Raw genomic sequence first — 22104 nt, 5'->3', positions numbered from 1 at the left:
CCATTGCGTTCCGTTGTTTTTTCTCCATTTTTCCCAAGGGTCCCGGAAAAAAATATCAAAATCGATTTTTTATTTCAAAAACTGCTATAATGTTTTCAAATGAATGCAAATAAATATGAATTGATGGAAATAACTGAATCTATCTCCCCAAAGTGCGTTTTTGACCTCTCTTATGTGCTTTTCTCGTTATATTTTACAAAGCACGAGGGAGGCACCATCACCGCTAGTTGGATTATTCTGGATTTTTTCATCAAGTCTCAACAATTTTCTAGAGATTTTTTTTATTTACACATCGGATCTCAGGATGCATTTTAAGGCATTTGGTACCAAAAATACAATTTGATTATTTTCGAGGGGGTGGAGATGCGTTTATGGATAGAAATGTCAAAATTTAAAGAATTAGAGACACCTCAAAACCATGTACAATTGAGCTGGGCTTTTAGAGGAAATGGGATAAAGTTCCCATACTTGGCCAACATTGCTCTTAGTGAGCATCATATCCACATTATTTTTAAGAGGGATGATTGACATTATTGTGAGAGGGTAATAAAATTGAAAACTAATTTTTACAACCAAAATAATTCTATTATTTCACGATGATACTTTCTGCTTGAATCAGAGATAATGTGTAACAAATGTTTTGAAAATTCATGACTTTTTTTTAAAGAGGGACAAACCATTTCATGAATTTCCCCTATTAAGGTGGAAGTGAGGGTGCTGAGCGTGTGTGTCACACTTATTGGTACTTACCATCGTCCAAGATCGACACAAGTTGCATTCGACCACCCTTAAACTACAGGGTTTTTCGCTACTGAAAAATGGTTCGATCTATTATTGCATTACGGAATTAATGACAAAAAATAATTCCCCCTCCTAAGAAAAAAAAACCTATTTTTTTGATTTTCCAGTAATGCAAACACATGAGTGCCAACCAGGTGGGTGGCACGAAGCCATGTTTTTGTAGCCAACATCTCAGTATAAATTTCATAATAGTATGTGTTTTGTTTACAAACATCTCATTTGATTTTCATTAGGATACAGAACTGTCAGTGGGATGCGGTTGCGCAATGCTGGCTGCAAAACAAACCTATTGTGTGAGATACATGCAAACATGTAAATTGATAAAAATTATCAAATATATCTCCCTAGAATACTTTTTTGACCTATCTGATGCGCTTTTCTCATAAAATAAAAAAAACGCACAAGAAATAAAAAAATGTGACTTGGTGTTTGGAGAAAATTAATAATAATGACGAACAGAGACATTTTCATATGCACATAATTTGTTGAAAAAGCTATTATTCCATTATTAAAAGAGTTCAATTCTGTTTGTGTTCCGATAATGCCTTGATGCCAGGTGCATTATGTTAGTAACAAGCTTAATTGATTACAAAGGATATATTAATAGCCGCAACTCGATTATTTCTTCTATGCATAATTGCCCCCAAATGGTTAAATTTCAAATGTGAAACTCGAGTCAATGTGTTTAACTGGAAAAAGTAAGTTGTCTTTAGATGATAATGAAGATGATAAAAAGCTTTACATAAGTAATGATGCGTTAACGCTCTGCCTACGCTCATTACATTCCGAAAATATTGGTAAAATTTTTAAATGAGGGAGTTAGGAGCAGAGGGGTGTAAGTGACATTTTTGTCAAAATAGAGTCGAATAAGCAAAAAATATTTTTGTTCTAGAGCTTCGCGACAATATTCTGATATATTTTGTACGATGTTTCTGATAAATGTGAAAATTCACAGAAAATTAGTATTTTTTTTGACTTCCATACGATTTGTATGAAACGAAAAAAATATTGAAAAACTTTGCACCCATTTTTATCAAAACTACGTTTTTGTCACTTACACCCCTTTGCATTTGACCCCCTTAAATTTTATCGATTCTAAATTTAGTTGGACAAATTGACGTCAGTTTGATTTTTTTTATCAATGGAAACTTGGGGCAATTATGCGTGGAACGGTAGTGTACAGCACACACCAAAGTTTTACGAGAAGTTAATCCGGCCACGTGCCATAAGTTGACATGTTTGGGATTACAAACAGAAATTTTATTAGAGTCTAATAATAACTGCAAAGAGGACTTGAAAGGCGAGGTGGCAGTTAACGGAAGGTAGCATGGTTACGAATTTAGATGCACGCTTGCAAATCTCAAGATTCTCGGCTTAAGTTCTCCGGGGTAATTATCAAGATTTGAAAGAAGATATCCCCCGATAAGTGATGCGATTAAAAAAATGGCAGAAATAATGCGTTTGCATATACATAAATAAATAAAAAAGATAGTTGAATTTTAATTTTATATTTTTTTAAACACTTTTACAGCTTCTATCACAGAACCAAAAAAAAAAGTTTCTTTCCGAGTTACTTCTTCAAATCATCCACCAGAATGTTTTCCTTTCCGATTAACTACCCACACGGTGTTAAATATCGCCAATGTGTAAATTCGACCGCAGGTTTTGCCAAACCAAATTATTTGCAATTCTTGTCGCGTAAATATGCAAGAATCTTCTATCAACACCAGATCTACGTCAATGCGCCGGATGGATGAGGAGAAAAAAATAACAGAAAAAATATCCCGAAATTGACGCCACTGAACCACCGACGACCACTGGTTAGCCATTGCAAGTAAACACAGCCGCAGCTCACATGCTCTTACGCAATAAGCCTCACCGATCGTCACCGACCCCGGTAGCAGGTGCTTCCGCCACACTGAACATGGGCCTGGTAGACAAATACGTATCGTCCTCAAGGAGAGTTTTCGGCATAATAGAGAACAGCGCGCAAACACATGACACTCGTCAATTCTAGCTCATCAACTATTAGATGCTTTTTTTTATTGTTATTTCTTGTTTTGTTGGTTTTGTTTGTGTTTATATTTTTTGTTCTTCTGTTTGTTGTCGTTTTGCTCTTCTATATTTTTCTGCTATTTTCAGGAGGGGTGTGACTCGATATCTACCGCTAAAAACGCAAACTGCGCGCGCTAGTCAAAAAGTTATTTAAAATACAGTTATCTTTTCCAACATTTCTTCAATCCGCGTTGTATCCGTCCATCGTTATCGCCGTCATCATAGTCGTCATGTGCTCAATCTATTAATCGATTGCCTTATGTGGGGCGCTCTTCGAGTACGCGGAACGTTGATGTTTTCGCAAACGAGATTTCATTAGAATTGTTATCTTGTTTTTTTTTTTGCTAAATTTTGTCGATCAATTCGTTTTCATTTGCTTGCAGTTTGTTTGTATCACTGATGCACTTGCGCGATAATCGATAAAGGCTACTTTCAACATCACTTTTCGCTTTAACATTAAATATATATTTTGCTTCAAATATGATAATATAGGTGATAAGTGTATGAATAAAGCGCGAACTTTTAATGGAAAAGGCTAAACTTTCATACCTTATTCTTGTTTTGTGGAAACAAAGCTGTTGGGTTATTTCATGCGAACTTTCGTGTTTATCTCAATTCCAACTTCGATAGGGATATAGAGCATTAAATCTAAATAACTTGCTATTTGTTGTTTTCTTCGTTTTCATATTAAAACTATGTAAGAAATCGAAAAACAGGAATTTAATTTTTCAGTTCAGCTCACGATCGCACTAAAACGCATACATAATAGAGGCAGGCACGCTCACACTTAAGCGAAAAAAACATAATAGGAAGTTAAAATAACAAGACAAGTCACTTAAGTTAGTCCGTGATGGAAATCTGTGCGAAGCCGATCAGCGATTTTTCATCCGGTTGCTCGCCACTCACGAAGCCAGAGTTCAGCTGGAACGTAACAGTCTTCAGTGAAACTCGCTGATCAATCAACTTCTGCAGGTTGGCCGCCATGACGACAATGTCGCGTCCATCGACAAGACCGGCACCTACAAGCTCAGTCGCTATGCCCTCTGCCGAGTCCTTACCAACAGCGAACTCAAACCGGATGTCGTTCAGTTCCCGGTTGGCATTTCGCATCCTTAACACTAGGTTGATAGGAGGAAGGTCGTCCAGGTTCAGACCACCAACCGCATTGGTGACATCAGTGGTAGTGGCCTCCGAGCCAGTAGGGGCCGTAACCGTGACCTCTGATTGCTCGGAAGCGTCTTCCGTTTCAGAAGCCGAAGAGTCCATTTGTTCCAGGCGATTCATGGGCCGTTCCTCGGATTCGGAGTCAGAGGAATTCTTGCCGTTGTCTTCCTCTTCTGATGACCACACCCACTCCCCGGTTACGGTACGATGTAGACGACCGGAGGCACCCGGTTGTCGCTTGGCAGCTTTGTGAACGCGTGTGGCCATTGAAGGACCCGTGGCTAATAGAGTTTGAGTTAAATATTTTCGATCTTTCGCCTTTTTGAAGAACGGGTGTTTAAGCAATTCACTGGCAGATGGACGTTTAGAAGGTTCTTTTTGTAGGCATTCGACGATCATCTTCCGGAAAGTTTTTCCGTAGGCTTTGTACTGATCTTTCTCATCTGCACCGGTATCGATGGTCGGTGGATCGTTCTGGAGGGTCAACATCAGCACCTTCATCGGTGGATATTTATGATATGGTGCTGTTCCGGTGGCCATCTCAATTGCCGTAATTCCAAATGACCATATATCGGCTTTGAAGTCATATCCGTGGTCTTGCTCCATGACTTCTGGTGCCATCCAACACGGTGTGCCCACAAAGGTATGACGAACTTTTTGCCGCGACAGATCTCGGCCTGTTGCAAGCCAAGCACTCACTCCGAAATCCGCAATTTGCACGGTCCCTTCATCGCCCAGCAGAATATTACCGGCTTTAATATCCCGATGAATTTGCCCATTGCTGTGGAAGTATTCTAGACCTTTTAGTACTTCCTTCAGTACCGTAGCTATCGTAGCTTCATCAAAAACTCCGTGTTTACAATTGACAGATTTCATTCGATGTTTGATGATATCCAATAAGCTACCACCCTCCAGCAAGCGAAGTACCAACCAAAGTTCCTCTTTCACCACAAAACTGGTATGATAAGTTACGACATTTTCGTGATTACAACTGCTCATAGCTTGTATCTCCTTTAGTAGCTCATCCATGGATGTATTCCACTTCTCCAGATTGATCCGCTTGATGGCACATTTTTCATTTCGTGGCATGCAATAAGCCCCATGGACCACGGCAGTCGCCCCAACACCAATCACTTCCCGCAGCTCGTAATCATCCTTGCTGTTCGGCCAAGGTGTATTGACGGGCTGTATCGGAGGAGCTAAGCTGGCCGACGATGCCGATATCGACACCGTTCCGCTATTACTGCCACCAGTGGCCATTTCAAATACACTACTTCTTTGCAGAGAGTAACGAACTCACCTACACGCGTCCGTCCGGATGCGATCGCGACGTTCAACTAAGAGGCAGACGGTTCCGTCCCGAACGAAGGTACCAAACGCTCAAAGTAACCAATCCTCTCTGATCCCCCTGCGCGAAGCGGAGCTGGTACGGGATGATGATTCAAGGTTGGTGGGAACGTTCTGCGAGTGAGATATCGAAAGTGAGTACCGGAAAAGAGAGGGTGAGAGAAAGAAGATACAAAAATCAGTTTAGCGACCAAAACAAACTGCTTTAGTTGTTGGCAGTTCATTACTCGATTATTAGTAGTTTGTATGTATATGCCTTAATTAATATGCAGGACGGTAGACACGCGCGAATCGATTACGCGTCTTGTGCGCTGCGAAGTAAGCCCCAGCGTGACGCATCGTAAAGAGAGCAAGGGCGAAAGAAACCAACAAGGATGAAAAAACTTTCCCGAACCATTTACCTTTTTTATTCGAGCATTAATTAGCGCTACCTACACAGATTTCCTTCTATGGTGGGTGCCAAGGAAATTGAATATCAACTTAACATGCTGTAGACCTCAATCTATTCGGACCCAGTCGAGCTGCCGTAAGCATAAAAGACGCATAATCTGCGTACCTCATGATCGTCTTTCTTTATCCACTCGCGCGTGCTCTCACCCATGCTTTGTGGAATCTTGCTCTCTTGGCTTCATACTCTTCCGCGCGCACGCATTTCCATTCCACAATAACCAGATATTAACATGAACATGGTAAAGGGATGGTCAAAATAAACTGATAATTATTACATATTACAAATTTCTAATTCAAAATTGGTAAGTTGCGTAATACTGCAAAGTGTAGAAGGGAGCTTTTTGTACTGTTATGACTTATGAACTTGATCACAATTGATGATGATCACAAATTCTCTAAAACAAATACATGGAACTTTATTAGTGAGAATAGACCAAATATTCGATAGATTACTCAAGGGAAATCCCTAAACCAAAACTAGGGGACTTGACGCAGACATAAACGAGTGATTCACGCAGTTACGCATAGCGATGAAATTCAAGTGCATTCTGACAAACCAGACCATGTCGGGCGCCACCAGCGAGATATCTTTCAGCAATCGAGAAAGTGTAAACTGACGTCAATTGCGCCGTGTCGTCGTCCGCGCCTTATCATACAAATTAAACAAGAGACACCGAAAACAAAAGTCTCGCTTTGCAAAGAATGAAACTTTGTTGTCTCGGAGAGCATCCGAATATCTAGTTCTTTCACATAGGTCTGGTGCCATTACGCCACATGCCTACATGGTTAGCGAATGTGTATCAGTATTGGACGACAACGTTGCAATCCGGTGTGATGATGGCGTCGCGACGGCGGCGGCACTGAGACAGACAGCCAGCAGCAACACCATCATCGTATCGAACAAGCTTGGCGGCAGTAGGAACGTGTGGGTTGTATGATAAGATAACTCAACCGTGTCATCAGGTTGTTCGATTCTATGGAAGGGTTTACCTTGAATTGTGGTGAATCGACGAGGATTCACTGGCAGGGGCGATGGAATGACACCTCGCGCTTTCGATAGGCAAACAGGGTAATTAAGGTGTGCGCAAGCATTTTGCCCAGGTAACAATTTGTATTCGTCACGTTCCGTCCGGTTATTCACGTACGACGAGATAAAAGGGAAGAAATACACTTCACATAGCTAACATCTCATACTTGGCCATCCAACACTAGACTTCGGAATTACATTCGTGCGATTCGAAATGGAGAGAACGCAGGAGGAAGGAAGTGCAGTGCAACTCGACGAACGGTTCACGGGGAAGAAATAAGTCAAGAAGCGCACGATAAAATAAAACTAAAAATATTCGATTTTACTGCATTCAAAACAGCGACGAGGGAACGTTAACGATTGTTGGATGTGCCTGACTGAAGGTGCTGAACACCATCCACTATAATAAATAAGTAGGGTGCCAATGGAATGTATGGGAAAACATTTGTCATCGAATTTCAAAAAACGACATTGCTTACAAGTTTCATTACCCCAAAATATGACCCCATGAAAAATTTGAGCACAATCGGACATGATTTAAGGGTGTCTAAAATTCATCTAAGTTTTGAAAATTTCCCAAAGGGGGACAAAAAGTCGAAAATCAAATTTTTGTTTTTGATGCCAAATGACTTACAAATGCATGAAACTTCGAGATCTGATGTTATTTAAAAAATATGATAAAAATCGATTTTTTCTCTTACCCGTACACTAATTACGAAAGTATTTTTTTTTAGGTTTTTCAACAACCCCCCCTCCCACCATGTTAGATTTTTCCCATAAAAATCATTTTTCATTTATATGGAACGTAAGAAATGGCAGAGCTCCCATTTTTTCATAAATGCTTACGTAATTACTAGACCAACATTTGAAAAGGGCGTAACAGCCAAAATTTATTCCTTCTGATTCTTCGTCCACATATAGAGCTATATGTAGAAGAAGAATCAAAAGGAATAAACTTTGGCTGTTACACCCTTTTCAAATGTTGGTATAGATTAGTGTACGACCCCTTAAAACATTATTGGGATTTTTTCCAGATGAAAAATTTTAACACCGGACGATACGCAAACGTTTTCGTAGCCTAACATATCCCCCTTAGCAAAATTTGAGCAAAATCGGACATGATTTAGGGGTGCTCAAAATTAATAAGACCTTTTTTCCATTCTAGATTCATTCTCCCATTACCAGTATTTATTTGAACTTTAGAAATGAAAGCAGTGACACTGTTTATTATTATTATTTTTTTATAAAATGGAGGATACTCTGTTTGTTGGGGCATATTTGCCATTGTTTTCCAAGTCATCTAATTTTGAGTTGTAAGGTGAAGTTCTTCGTAAGTTCTTGTTTCATTTGCGAGCTGAGAAAAAAACTGCTAAACAAAGTGCGCAAATAACAACAGAAGCGTTGACAGCTGTATGGAAAGGAAAACAAATTAATCAAGTGATTGGTAATAGGGCAATTGAATTTAAAATTTTGCGTTACCATAAAAAATGGAGAGATCTACAGAAAAACAGGCTGCTAATGTCGACGACTGAACTTGAGAAGAGGCAATACTTTTCTGATTCGATGGGAGATTTATTCGCCATTTGCAAGAAGTGTAAACCAAAGAACAAGTTGGAAAAGGAAGCAATGCGCTACTTGCAAGAACAGCGACAGCGGACCAACAATCAAGAAACGAAAACACGTGGACCCACAGATACTTCATAGATTACAGTTAAACCTCCATGAGTCGATATTGAAGGGACCATCGACTTATGAAAATATCGAGATGTAGAATAGAAAATCCTTGGAAAGCTGTTCGAACGGACCATCATAGCACATAACATATAGGCATCTTTGCTGTGAAATGTGGTCCTTCCATGATTTTGAAGCGCTAGCGAACCTAGCGGTGGAAGTCAAGCTTTACTGAAAAACGTGCATAAGACAGAGAAGCATCGCATGCTGTGTTGTCTCTTTCTTCCGCTTTGGATATACGGAAGTGCCGTTCGTCGATTGTTGATACACAAAGAGCCTACTTTGAAAATTGCCGTTTGCTCTATGATGCCTATCTGTTTTGTGATCATAGTAACCCAGGAAATTTTTTTGATATGGAATAATTTGCTTCCATGAGTCAATATCGAGTCATAGAACATCGACTCATGGAGGTTTGACTGTATGTTCAATATCATTCGACACAACTGCATCAAACACCGGACGAAAAAGAGGAGCGTGTAAACATTTAGACAAAATATTTTAGAGACAGCTAATTGGGCTTCCCTGTAGGCATCACATTCATGAACTTTTGGTAGGCAAGACATTCAAAGTCCTACAATTCGAAAATTCGAACGTCGAAATTTTCAAGCGATTTCAGACGGAATGGCACCGCCTAGAAAAGAGTTCGTATCACTCAGGTATGAACGATACATTCGTTAAATCATCAATAACAGAAAACGAGAGAAGTTCCTTATTAGAGTTTTTTGGACGACAACTTAAAGAGCAACATCACCGCGAAGATTATCGGGAAGTTATCCAACTTGCCATGATCTCCATAATCAGGGCTGGTAGCGATGAACGCCGTTCAAAATAGTGACTTTAGTGACCAACGATGACGAAAAAGTGACCAAATAGTGACTTTCAATTGCAGAAAAAGTGACCAAATAGTGACTTTTGTACAGTCTACTCTCTTCATCTCGATGTTCTATATATCGATATCTTTCCCTATGTCGATGGTTTCCTCAGTCCCTTCAATCTACATATATTTGAGCTTTCTACATCTCGATAACCTCCCTATCTCAATATCCCTCTATCTCGATGTGTTCTGATCATATTTTGCTCAGGAATCACTTTCCTTATGTCGATATGTTCAAATTTTTAGGCTACTAGACCATCTTTGGACAAAAGCAAACACATCAATAACAGGTAACGATATTTGTTCTGTTGTCGTTTTTCATAGCAACGAACTTTTTTTTATCTAGTACCCATTTCAATTTTCCTTCCATTCCTCGATCTCTCCCTATCTTCCTTCAATATCGAGATGTGAAGAGGCGACTGTATAAAGTTTTGAACCGGTATAGAGCTACAAGTTGCATTAGAATTGTTAGGCATAATTCGTAGATTGCAAACTAGTGTTTTATTTTTGAAATTCTTATCTAGAATGCTATCTGAAATCAAGAAAAGGCAAAAACAACAAAAGCATGAAGATTACTGCTACTGGCCACGCCCATCTTCATCGTAAGGAGGGAGAGGATGGAAGCACTGGCCTGACTGCAACACTCTCATAAGTACCACGGATTGGATATTGAGGATGATATTCGTTGGATCAGCCAGAAGCTAGCAATATGAACCAAAACTAATCGTTTTAACTCAGTTAGACTGAGAAAGCCGTACAATAAAACATCAAATCTTCCAGTCGTAACTCTTTTGTAAATAAAAGTTATAAATTATGAAAACCCGTTTTTTTCTGTCATAAGACGAGTTTATACAATCCCATTGAATTCCACCACTTAATTGTATCTTGACAGATACGTATTTCGACCTCAAAGAGTAAGGCCGTCTTCAGTGTCTCGTACGTCGAGTCAAGTACGAGACACTGAAAGATACACCAGTGGTGGAATTCAATGGGATTGTATAAACTCGTCTTATGACAGGTGAAAACATTCCACTAAAAAGCTCAAAATAATTTTCTTACCATTTTTTATGTTTCATAGGATAAAATGAAGAACTGACTTAGAGAATCTCGTTTCGGTTTCTATGATATATTTACATATGTATCTGCGTGACACTTTTTTCTTTGCTTTCCCATTTGTACAGTCAACAGCAAAATATTTATACATATTGCGCGAAGTATGGAAAGAATTGCGATTTGTCATAAATTTTGTTCCGTATTTATTTTTTACTTTTACTTACTCAGAACGATTCCTATTCGTTTTGGGCTTCGTTTGAATGTATGTAGGAAGAGTTTTATTTCAGCCATGGCCTGGCTATAGTTACAAATTAGAATATTTGAAATAATATGATTGGTTCGATATTTAATAATGCGAAACTAAACAAAAACTTGGCAAATTTGTATTGATAACCAAATTTATTGTTATTCAGTTATCAGTCAATCACATGATTGATAACTAAATATCAAAATGATAATAGGGATATCAGGTATCAGGTATCAGAACGTCGGCTCAGGAGGCACGTTCCCCTCAATTTGGGAGATTTGTGCCATCGCCTTCACTGGCCTTTCTCATCATTTACCTGACGGAAAAGGAAGTGAAAAGGGGAAAGGAAGAGGAAGTGAAGTTGGAAAGGAGAATGGAACCATTTATAGGAAAGCCAATTATGTAGACTCACACGCATTCAGCTAGGGACTAAAGAGAGGTGTCACAAAAACACAGAGGACGTAACAATAGACGAACGTCAAAAACGAAACACAGAGTGCACTGTGAAAGATGCATAATGCGAATCCATATAGGTAACAATCACAAAGTACATTGTAAAAATCGCATAATGCGAATCCATATAGGTGGCAATTTGTTGAAAACTAAGTAAAACACATATTCATAACCCCACTCTTATTTAACCCCACGATGAGGTTGAATAAGAGTAGCCGATTATCTCGGAGAAGTAAAAAGTCAACTACGCCATAGCTCCGGTTAGCGCAGCGAGGGCTAAATACTGTGAAGGGGGCCCCGATGCTTCACAGGCTCCGTTTGCGGCTAGGTTCTTATTAGACCCCCTAACCATTCATTCGTAGGCACGGTAAGCATAAAGCCGCATCACACCGAGAATTAGGGGTCACCTGTATGATGGACTTTTACCACTGGAACAGGCAATCCGTAATGTTATTCTTAGCCAGATAACCAGCTGCCGACACCACACGGCTATTTAGGCTGTTCGTGGAGAGAAGTTGACATTGACTTTACGTCAACTCTCAATGTGGCCGGACAGCCGACAAACACATGGAGATTACTGCTACTGGCCACGCCGATCTTCATCGTAAGGAGGGAGAGGATGGAAGCACTGGCCTGACTGCAACTCTCTCATAAGTACCACGGATTGGATATTGAGGATGATATTCGTTGGATCAGCCAGATGCTAGTAATATGAACCAAAACTAATCGTTTTGACTCAGTTAGACTGAGAAAGCCGTACAATAAAACATCAAATCTTCCAGTCGTAACTCTTTTGTAAATAAAAGTTATAAATTATGAAAACCCGTTTTTTTATGTTTCATAGGATAAAATGAAGAACCGACTTAGAGAATCTCGTTTCGGTTTCTATGATATATTTACATATGTATCTGCGTGACACTTTTTTCTTTGCTTTCCCATTTGTACAGTCAACAGCAAAATATTTATACATATTGCGCGAAGTATGGAAAGAATGGCCATTTATCATAAATTTTGTTCCGTATTTATTTTTTACTTGTAATCTCAAACATGAATCAGAACGATTGTCCTATTCGTTTTGGGCTTCGTTTGAATGTATGTAGGAAGAGTTTTATTTCAGCCAAGGCCTGGCTATAGTTACAAATTAGAATATTTGAAATAATATGATTGGTTCGATATTTAATAATGCGAAACTAAACAAAAACCTGGCAAATTTGTATTGATAACAAAATTTATTGTTATTCAGTTATCACATGATTGATAACTAAATATCAAAATGATAATAGGGATAACTTACCGTATTCTAAGTTTGATATCATTTCAGTTATCTGCCTTTGCTCGGGATGTGACCGTGATACCTCATATTAAGTAACACACCACAAGAAGGAAACTACCCGGCGTCTGGGGAACTGGTAGTGAGTTATAAGTTGCGTCTCGAAATTATGTTGATAATTACAAAAACATTTGTTGGTAAATATGAGGTCGAAGTTTTCTGTATAACAGCCAAAAAATGATAGAAAATGATCTAATTGATACCTAGACGGTGAACTATTTGGACTCACAAAGCTTATAAATCTTTGGTAGGACCATTTGTTTGAAAAATATAAAGTAAACTCGAAACTCGAATGATAGCCAATTCAACACCCCCAAAAATGTATGGAAAAATGACCCCCGATAGAACATTTTATAAATGCATCTACGTGAAAGAGGAAAACCTATATATACTTTCGCGTAGTGGGTGTTTTAGAGATACTGATTTTTTTGAAAATAAGCCCCTTTTGACAAAGACGCCGTGTTTAACAATCATAATGTACTTTCTGTCATCGACGCGCTTATCGCTCATTATTCTCCCTGAAGTTGAGAAACATCAAACATCATTGCCGTGTAACTGAAACTGAGGGTGTTAACTATCTTTGCCACCGAAGGGTATTAACGCTCACCAACATACGTGGTTCTGGTTTCAATACTCCTCAATTCTGTACTCTTTACTTAGGTAAGCCAAATTTCATTCGTTAAGAAAAAGATCATAGTTGATATGAATCGGAAATAATCTCACGATTTTCACAACACACTTGGAACTTCTTTGGTGCATATTTCCCAAATTTAATATATTACTAGGTACCAGATTCACATTTGATTTGGTTGATAATAATAGGTACAAATGATTTTTATTTTGAACTTTTTTACAACAAGCAATGCAAAATAGTGACTTTTGGATGCAAAAAGTGACTTTTTAGTGACTAGACTCAAAATAGTGACCAAGTCACTAAAAAGTGACTCGCTACCAGGCCTGCATAATGCAAGGTGGATGGCAAAAATTATTTACTCTTTAAAAATGTTCATTTTTAAACAACACTAGTGATCAAAAGTTTTCAAAGTTAAAAAAAATTCAAAATTTTGATAGCAAGATTTTGAACACCTTTAAATCATGTTCGATGGAGCTCAAATTTTGCATAGGGGTATATTTTAGGGTTTAGGAAATGTTTGCGTAACGCCCGGTTTTTAAATTCGATGAAAAATTGTTTTCGCCATAAGAAAATTTCCAAAACAGTAGATTTTTTTCAAAAAATTAATTCTCAAGGTTTCATGCATTTTTAGTCCTTTGGCATAAAAAAAAATCCCCTTATGAGAAAAAAAAATTAAGTTTTGATTGATTTTGTGCACCGTTAAAGCATGAAAAAAGTCCCAAAAATGTTCTAAGAGAAAAAATCGATTTTTTACATTTTTTTTAAGTAACGTCAGATCTCGTGGTTTCGTGCATTTTTAAGTCATGTGGCATCAAAAACAAAAATAGTTCAGAAAAATATATTAAGCTCTTTTAGTGGAATGTATTAAACCGTCTAAGACGAATTAAGTAATGTCCATTTAATTCCACCAGTTAATTTTCGTTATCTTTGCAGATACGTATTTCGACCACAACTGTGTGGTCGTCTTCAGTGTCTTGTACTTGACTCGACTTGTACTTGAAGTCGAGTCAAGTACAAGACACTGAAGACGACCACACAGTTGTGGTCGAAATACGTATCTGCAAAGATAACGAAAATTAACTGGTGGAATTAAATGGACATTACTTAATTCGTCTTAGACGACATAAATAGTTTTCTAGATTTATCAACAGCATCGTATTGTTCAATAATCATTTTGATTTTAATTTACTTCCTACTTCCGATGTGGAGGATCCACGAGTGATACACATGGAATCGCTAAGGCGAAAATCAAATTTGTATATCAGTCGACTCTCTACATCTCGATATCTCTCTATGTCGATTCTACATCATGTTCAGGACCTACTCTGCCTGTGTCGATATAACTATCCAAATTTTTAGGCTACTAGACCACCTTTAGCGAATAACAAACAAGCAATACTTTTTGTTCTGTTGTCGTTTTTCATAGCCACGAGCTTTTCTGATCTAGTACCCATTTCAATGCTTCTTCCATTCTTCGATCTATCCCTATCCTCAAACTCCCTTCAATATCGAGATCGAGATTCTCCTGTAAGAAAGAGATTTCTCTGAATAAGGACTGTATCGAAAATAAGTTTAAGGTGTTACTACTCAAAAAATAATAAAGGTATTTGTATTATATTTATTTTTATATTTGTATTTTCATCAAAGTTTGCTTAGTATCACTGGGTACCGATGAATACAGAAATCTTAGTACATTGGAACCACAAAATGAGTACTAAATTGCTCTGACCTCTGTATCTTGATAATTATATCTGGTCTAACTGCATTCGACATAGGTATTCATCTGTAAATTTAAAGATCTCATTTTTTGGATTTTTAGTGTTTCGAATATATTGCGATTTGGAAGAGGTATTAAATTTCGAGTTTTTTTTACTTCGTAAGACAGATGTCACGATGAATAATTAGGTCAAGCGCTTTGTTATTCACCCCACTGTATAATCCATGGTCAACAAGATCGAGATACATTACACGTTCGCTGACCTGCCAATAAAAGCGAAGAAAAACAAGACTAGGTGACCCAAATTCGGACCAGAAGATAACCAACTTTAAAAATTGATGCAATTTTGTGTCGATTCGTTTTTTGGTGAAAGAAGCTGCGATAAATGTTGAAATAGTGATATTTTATTTTTCCGTAGAACTACACAATAAGGCTTGAAATATATGCGCACTTAAAATAAATCGCAGATTTATGTGAAATTTCATCGAAATCTCAACAGCAGAGCTGTTCGGTAAATAATTTTCCAAATTTTTGGTAGTTTGGACAGTACAAAAGAAAAAATCACAGAAAATCGGTTAAATAATTACCGAAATATGTGAAATGATTAAGGTCAAATATTTTTTCCAACATTTTTCAACACATTCATTTTTATTCGAAAACATTTTTACATTTACATTTATTTACGATACAACAGTCCTTACATACTTTTCTCCGAATAGGAACGACGGGTTATAAGCATAAAAATGTTTTGGAAATAACTCCGGAGCACAATGAACGATCGAACCAGTTTTCAATAGCGAAAAACACAGATATCACACATATTTTAATAAACACACATACACACATGATCTCTTATTTCCGTCGAACTGAGTATATTATAGCTTCATGTCTGCGGGACCTACCAAAAGTTTTGTTTTGCAATGACCTCATACCTAGAGCCTTTACGTACACTTAATGAGTCGGATATGAAATACGATTCACAAATCTAACTTTCAATACAGTATAAAGCAGAACAAAGGTGGAATTATGTTTATCAACAAAAAGATAATAGCAGCGGAAAAATCACCGCTGATTGATTAGTAAGCATTAATCGAGCAGGCAAATAATCTTATCAAACATTGAATACATACGCAGGGTTGTTACGGAGATCTTGAAATATTTTCCGCGCCGACTAAAATTAAATCCGCGCCATTTCCACGCGACATGAAATCCATTTCGCGTCAAATCCGCGCTATCCTGAACTATATTGTAAGCAAATACACGTGAAATGTCAATTTTAGTTAGCACAATTTACTGAACGCCTTCTTTTCAAGTTTTTATAATAATATTGATTTTTATAATATTTTTTATTTAGGACTACGAAAATCCTCTATTTCCCATGGTAGCTGTTGAGCTCCGTCAAATTTTGCACCTTCCTACTTTCATCGAATTGTTACAACCAGAGCGTAAAATATTATTTTTCATGAAGCTACTTCAGTCCGAATTTTGACAAACATCGCATGATTATTCAAAACATAGAATGAAATAGTCAGACGACTGCTCCATGAACTCATATGGTCCAATGCACGGGCGCTATTTACTAAAAATGAACACTTGCATGAACTCGATGAATGAAGAAGTATTCATTCTTAGTAAACAGCGCCCGTCTCAAACGTCAATGATGAACTCGGTGCATTGGACCATATTCGACTGTCACTGAGTGTGTTTACTATGTGCAGAAAAAAACATAATAAGCATTGTTTATATTGATGTTTACCGTTGAAAGTGCCTCACGGATGCAAATCGGATTCAGTTCTATGTGATAAATTACTTCACTCATTTAAAACGTGTTTAGATTTCAGATAATTTATCAATTTGTAGAATGTGCATAAATATTCAACGACTAATATTCAATCGAATATTGACAGTCCAGTGTCGACTATGAATGCGTCTGAAAGTGAGCTGACAAGTGAAGAAAGGTGGACTTCACCAAAAAATATCGATTATTTTACACTCTGGTTACAACAACAAAAGGCAATATTTTGCATATCTTTATGGTTTGTGTAAAGTAGTATCGACTGAAAACAATCAAAAAGCTATTGATTTTCGTTTTTCGCTAAGTTTGACTTTGCCAAATAACTTTTGTACTAGCATTTTTCTCAAAACTGATTATTTATTAATGATATAGAAATGCTAATATCATCTTCCAAACTTGGACGTACATGTTCATGATAGAATTAGAGGCGAAAGTATAGAATTGATAGTTCCGTTAGGATACGGCAGGCATGAAGAATGTTTTTATAGAAGTCGATTTGAAAGCGAGCGGAGGGCAATATTTGTGATGGCACATATCACACGACCTTCCTTCTGCCAAGCTCCCGTATGAAGGGGGACGCAATGAGAAAACAAGAGAAAACAGAACTGTGCAATAAAAATCCTATTCGACTAAATGCTGATGTCATATTAGAAATTTGGAGACAGTACTCGTCGATAGCAAATCCTTCCGCACGCGATGGCATATGAGCAAGTCAAACCACCTTCCTTTTGCCAGTGGAGATATATCAGCTTCCACACTGATATTCTGAAAGCTGCTAGAGAGCTGCTAGAGAGGGTCATTCTGAATAGATTGTCGGCTTATACAGAGTGTGCTGGTGGCTTATCTAGCAACCAGTATGGGAGCTTTCCGTAAGGGCTGCTCTACCATCGAAGCAATTCGAGCGGTAACGGATACGGCCAAGATAGCGAGAGGTTTAAACAGAAGAGGTATTAGGGTACTGCGCGTTGATTACACTTGATGTAAAAACGCGTTTAACAATGCTAGCTGGGCAGCAAATTGCTGACTCCTGCACCGATTGAGAGTTCCGGATTACCTGTGCAGGATACTGAAAAGCTATTTTCAGAATAGGGTGCTGTTATACGACACTGATGCTGGTCGATCGTAGTGTCCGCGGGTGTTCCACAGGGACCGATCCTCGGACCGGTTCTGTGGAATATTATGTACGATGGAGTATTACGCCTAAGTCTCCCGGCCGGAGTGAAGATAGAAGGCTTCGCGGATGACGTAATGCTAGAAGTAGCAGGTGACACTCTCGACGAAGTTAGATTGAAGGCTTCATACGCGATTGGCAGAGTGGAGGAATGGCTCAACTTGAGACGGTTATCCCTTGCACACCATAAGACGGAAGTCGTGGTAGTGCATAACCGATGGGTTGCAACAGACTAGGATAAGAGTAGGGACCTGCACAGTTAACTCCGTGAGGTCTCTCAAGCATCTGGGCGTGATGATCGATGATAAGCTCAATTTTACGAGCCACGTCGATTATGCATGTCAGCGGGCTTCATTGGCGATAAAATCTTTATCACGAATGATGTCCAACAGATCGGCGGTGCATAGTCAAGTGCGTAGGGTGATAGCTGGCGTAGCATTGTCTATCATCCGTTATGGCGTGCCGGCATGGGCCGTAGCACTAAAAGCCGAGTACAATGTAAAGAAATTGATCAGAGTACACCGGCTGATGTGCTTACGTGTCGCGAGCGCATATCGCACCATATCATATGAGGCAGTGTGCGTTATAGCTGGAATGATGCCGATCGACACACTCCTAGAGGAGGATGTGGAGTGCTACAACGAAAGGGACTCGGTGCAAGTGCGACGTGTCAAGAGAGCAGCTTCGTTGCTCAAATGGCAAAGAGCATGGGACACCGCAGTCAAAGGTCGTTGGACCCACAGACTGATTCCAGATGTGTCCAACTGGGTTGATAGGAAGCATGGTCAAGTCAACTTCCACCTAACACAGGTGTTGTCTGAACATGGCTGCTTTAAGAAATTCCTACACAGGTTTGGCTTCGCAGATTCTGCGGAGTGTCCTGAATGTGTAGGTGAGGTAGAATCGGCAGAGCATGTGATGTTCGCATGCCCGCGATTTGAGGTAGAACGCAATACCATGCTGCTTATTAGTGGTATGGATACAACCCCGGACAACCTCGTCGAGAGGATGTGCCGGGAAGAAGCTATATGGAATGCGGTGAACACAGCATCTCAACAGATTATGTCGAAACTGCAGCGGTGGTGGCGTCTTGAACAAAACCAACGAGTGCAGTAAGAAGGGCACCTAGTGATGCAGTGAACATTTTGTTCACCCCGACAACCAACATGTCGCGGGTGGGCTGCGGGACCGCAGTATGTAGATATAGAGGTCATTGCGGTTCGCGCGCGGTGGTTGTTGTCGGGGTGCTCGTCTCCAACGTGAGATTATGATACGGACCGTTAGGTTACTATCATAGCTTGCGATCGACGGGTGGTGAGGTAGCCACCCTTGAAGTCGATGTTGTGTGTATTGACGTCAAGTGCGTTAGCATAGGCGTGAGCGTTCTCAATAGTCCCCCCCTGATGTATTGCTTAATTGCGGGCCGAGGGTACGGACTGGCGAAAGGGTTTTGGTTTTAGTGGGTCGGGTAAGAGTTACATGACATACCCATCCCCACACTACCATATCATTGTAAATCGTTTAACTTCACGTAGAAGTAACACACACGAAATCATTAATTTAGTGATTATTTATTTTTGAAATCTTTGAAAAAAGTCGTGGGAGGAAAGAGCCAAAACTATTGCAATAAGCACCGCTTTTTAGCTGAGATGATAGTTTTGGCATGTTTTGTTCCGTTATTGTCAGTGGAATTTTTGTTGATCGAACTTTATGAGATGCATTGATATACAAGGAATGTTCAGGTCAGATTTGACCATAATTGACTTGGCAAATAATAAAAAATCTTCTGAAACCGCAATTTCTCCTAAAGTAATACATTATGCAACTTTGTTGTAAATATTGATCACAAGACAAACTTGCGTAGAGATTAAGGAATTACACCATGCAACTTCGTTATTAAACAAAACTTCTGTATAATAATTATTTGAATTTGTGTAAACAAACAAATAATACAAAATCTACCATAGTTGCATAAGCACCGTTGTCAGTCGAAGAAGTCGCTCCAAAATAGTCTGCGGTAGTTTTTTCGAGAACATCTGTGGAAATTCTTCCGGGTGTTCTTGCAAAAGTTACCCTGGGAATTAATTCGGAAAAACATTCGGTTTTAAATTAAAGTAAATTAAAGAACAACCTGCGGTAAATTTCCAGAACATGTGGAAATCTTTCCATTATTTCCTGTGGAAATCGCTTTGGAAATTTCCGCAGACATTCTTTGATGAATTAATGTGGTTAACCTTCCTGAAACTCTATCGTAAATTCAAGGCGGCATTCCTGCGGATTTTTTACAGTAGCTTTCATCCAAAAACCCTTGATAATTTTTCGGATTTTAATGCTGCAGAAACCTTCTTTAGGCTATAGCGATTTTGTTTATTAAATTCTTCTTTGAAGCATTGTGAAAATTTCTTATTAGGAGGTTTAGTAATATCTGGTAAGTAATTCCGCAAGAATAACATAGGAGTTATCTGAACATATCGCAAAAAATACTGCGTTTTTTTTTTTTTCAGAAATAGGGTATCCAATCATGGTTTGAACCAAATGGCGGGTTTCAGATGAGCCGTCAAAACAAAGATGATTTATTTCATTAAAGGGACATGTTAGAACTGCGATTTCTATTTTATATGGAAGCTTAGTTCAATATCTTTCTAAAAACATCCTGGGTGCACATAATTATGCCTAGTTTCATTAAAAAAAACTTAATAATTACATAACTTTCATTCGTACCATGGTTTGAACTACACTGTTCATGGTTTGAACTAAAATCGTACCATGGTTTGAACTACTGCAGCAGCCAGCAGCTCCTAAATATAATACTAATCACATGCATGAAACGCTGAGGAAATCTATAGAAAAGCAAATTTGTTTTACTTTTCATCTTCTCGCATTAGAAACGTGTGAAAATCGTCCAAATTATCGATATGAAAATTGCGATTTTTTCATATTGGAAATGTAAACAAAATGCTCCAGCTAGTCGCATGCAGCGCTCCTAGCGGACAGCAGCAGAACATGACTGCATTTACAAGTTCAAACCATGGTACGAATTTAGTTCAAACCATGATATGTTTTTACCTTGTATAAATGTTACTATTTCAACAATTTAAAACTGTTTCTCAATTGTATGATGATGTCAATCGATTACAGATAAAAATAGCGTTCTTTTGATATATTGATCTCACTCCTGTGTCATAAAATGCGTCCTTTACGAGCTTTTTGAAATTATGCCACTGGTGGGGGGAATTTAGCGCAAATTCAGGACGTTTTTAAATCGCTTTATTTTATTGCTTAAACAAGATGTACGAATGCTTGAATAAACTCTATCACTTCCAGTATACCTAAATATGCCATTCATACTGTTTTAGGTTCATTTCCCGCCAATGAGATGGTAATTTCTACTGATTTCAAAATGGTTCAAACCATGATACGCTTTTCACTAGTTCAAACCATGATTGGATACCCTAGCTTTTCAAACACTCATTTTAATGTTTGAGCGAATTTCTGCGGAAGCACCAACTGACAAATATCTCAGAATTACGACGAAATTGCCGAGATAAAAGACGGGTATTCAAGTCCTTCAACAGACATGTTTTGTATGCGTCATGTTTCGGAATAGTTTAAAAATAACAAGTGGCACCCCTCTCCTAATAACATTTTTTAAAGAATGTTCAAGAGTGTAATCATGGCATTTAATAAGAGCTTGTAAATATTCGAAAAATAATGTAAGTAATTGACTTTGAACGTAAATTTTGTACTCAACAACATTTGCTAACAAAATTAAAGCCCAACTAGATACGCATAAAACTAATTTTTAAATAAACGATCCTAATTCTAGTATTTTATTTGTTAAATTGTCACTTAAGACTAAATCTGCGCCAAATCCGCGAAATCCGCGTAGTCGTCAATCATACGCGATATTTGTTTTAATTTAATCATGCTTTCCAGCTGTCACTGTCAAATAATGCATAACAAACAACAATATTCATAGTTGTTTTAACTTTCGAAAATGCTGCGAAACTACTTTATCGACAATACGTTGACTTCAACAAAAGAGGAAAAAGTGACAGAAATAGAATCGAACTAGTTACAATCTTTATTTTAAGACGTAGAAATTAAAGTTTTTTGCTTCCAGAAGCTACTGTGAAAATTTCAGCCAGATCCGTCAAGCCCAAGTGGGTGCTCAACAAGCATGAAATTTATTTGGGAAAGGCGACTAAATATATTGGATAACGCATACTACCGGTTCTGCCTTATAAGCAGGAGG

At 38.3% G+C, this 22104-nt stretch overlaps 1 protein-coding gene across 1 annotated transcript in view; it reads right to left on the bottom strand.

Moving 5' to 3' along the window:
* Positions 1–2808: 2808 nt before the first annotated feature.
* LOC134205595 (serine/threonine-protein kinase OSR1) overlaps positions 2809–22104 on the bottom strand; it is a 56225-nt gene continuing 36929 nt past the window's right edge. The window contains exon 2 of the mRNA XM_062680974.1: positions 2809–5481. Coding sequence (XP_062536958.1) covers positions 3697–5280 — 1584 coding nt within the window. The 5' untranslated portion in view covers positions 5281–5481 and the 3' untranslated portion in view covers positions 2809–3696. The remainder of the gene's footprint in view (positions 5482–22104) is intronic.

The sequence above is a fragment of the Armigeres subalbatus genome, chromosome 1 (genome assembly GCF_024139115.2).
Source record: "Armigeres subalbatus isolate Guangzhou_Male chromosome 1, GZ_Asu_2, whole genome shotgun sequence".
Classification (NCBI taxonomy): Eukaryota; Metazoa; Arthropoda; class Insecta; order Diptera; family Culicidae; genus Armigeres; species Armigeres subalbatus.
Note: the sequence above shows the minus strand (reverse complement) of the source record. Positions and strands in the feature narration are given on the sequence as shown.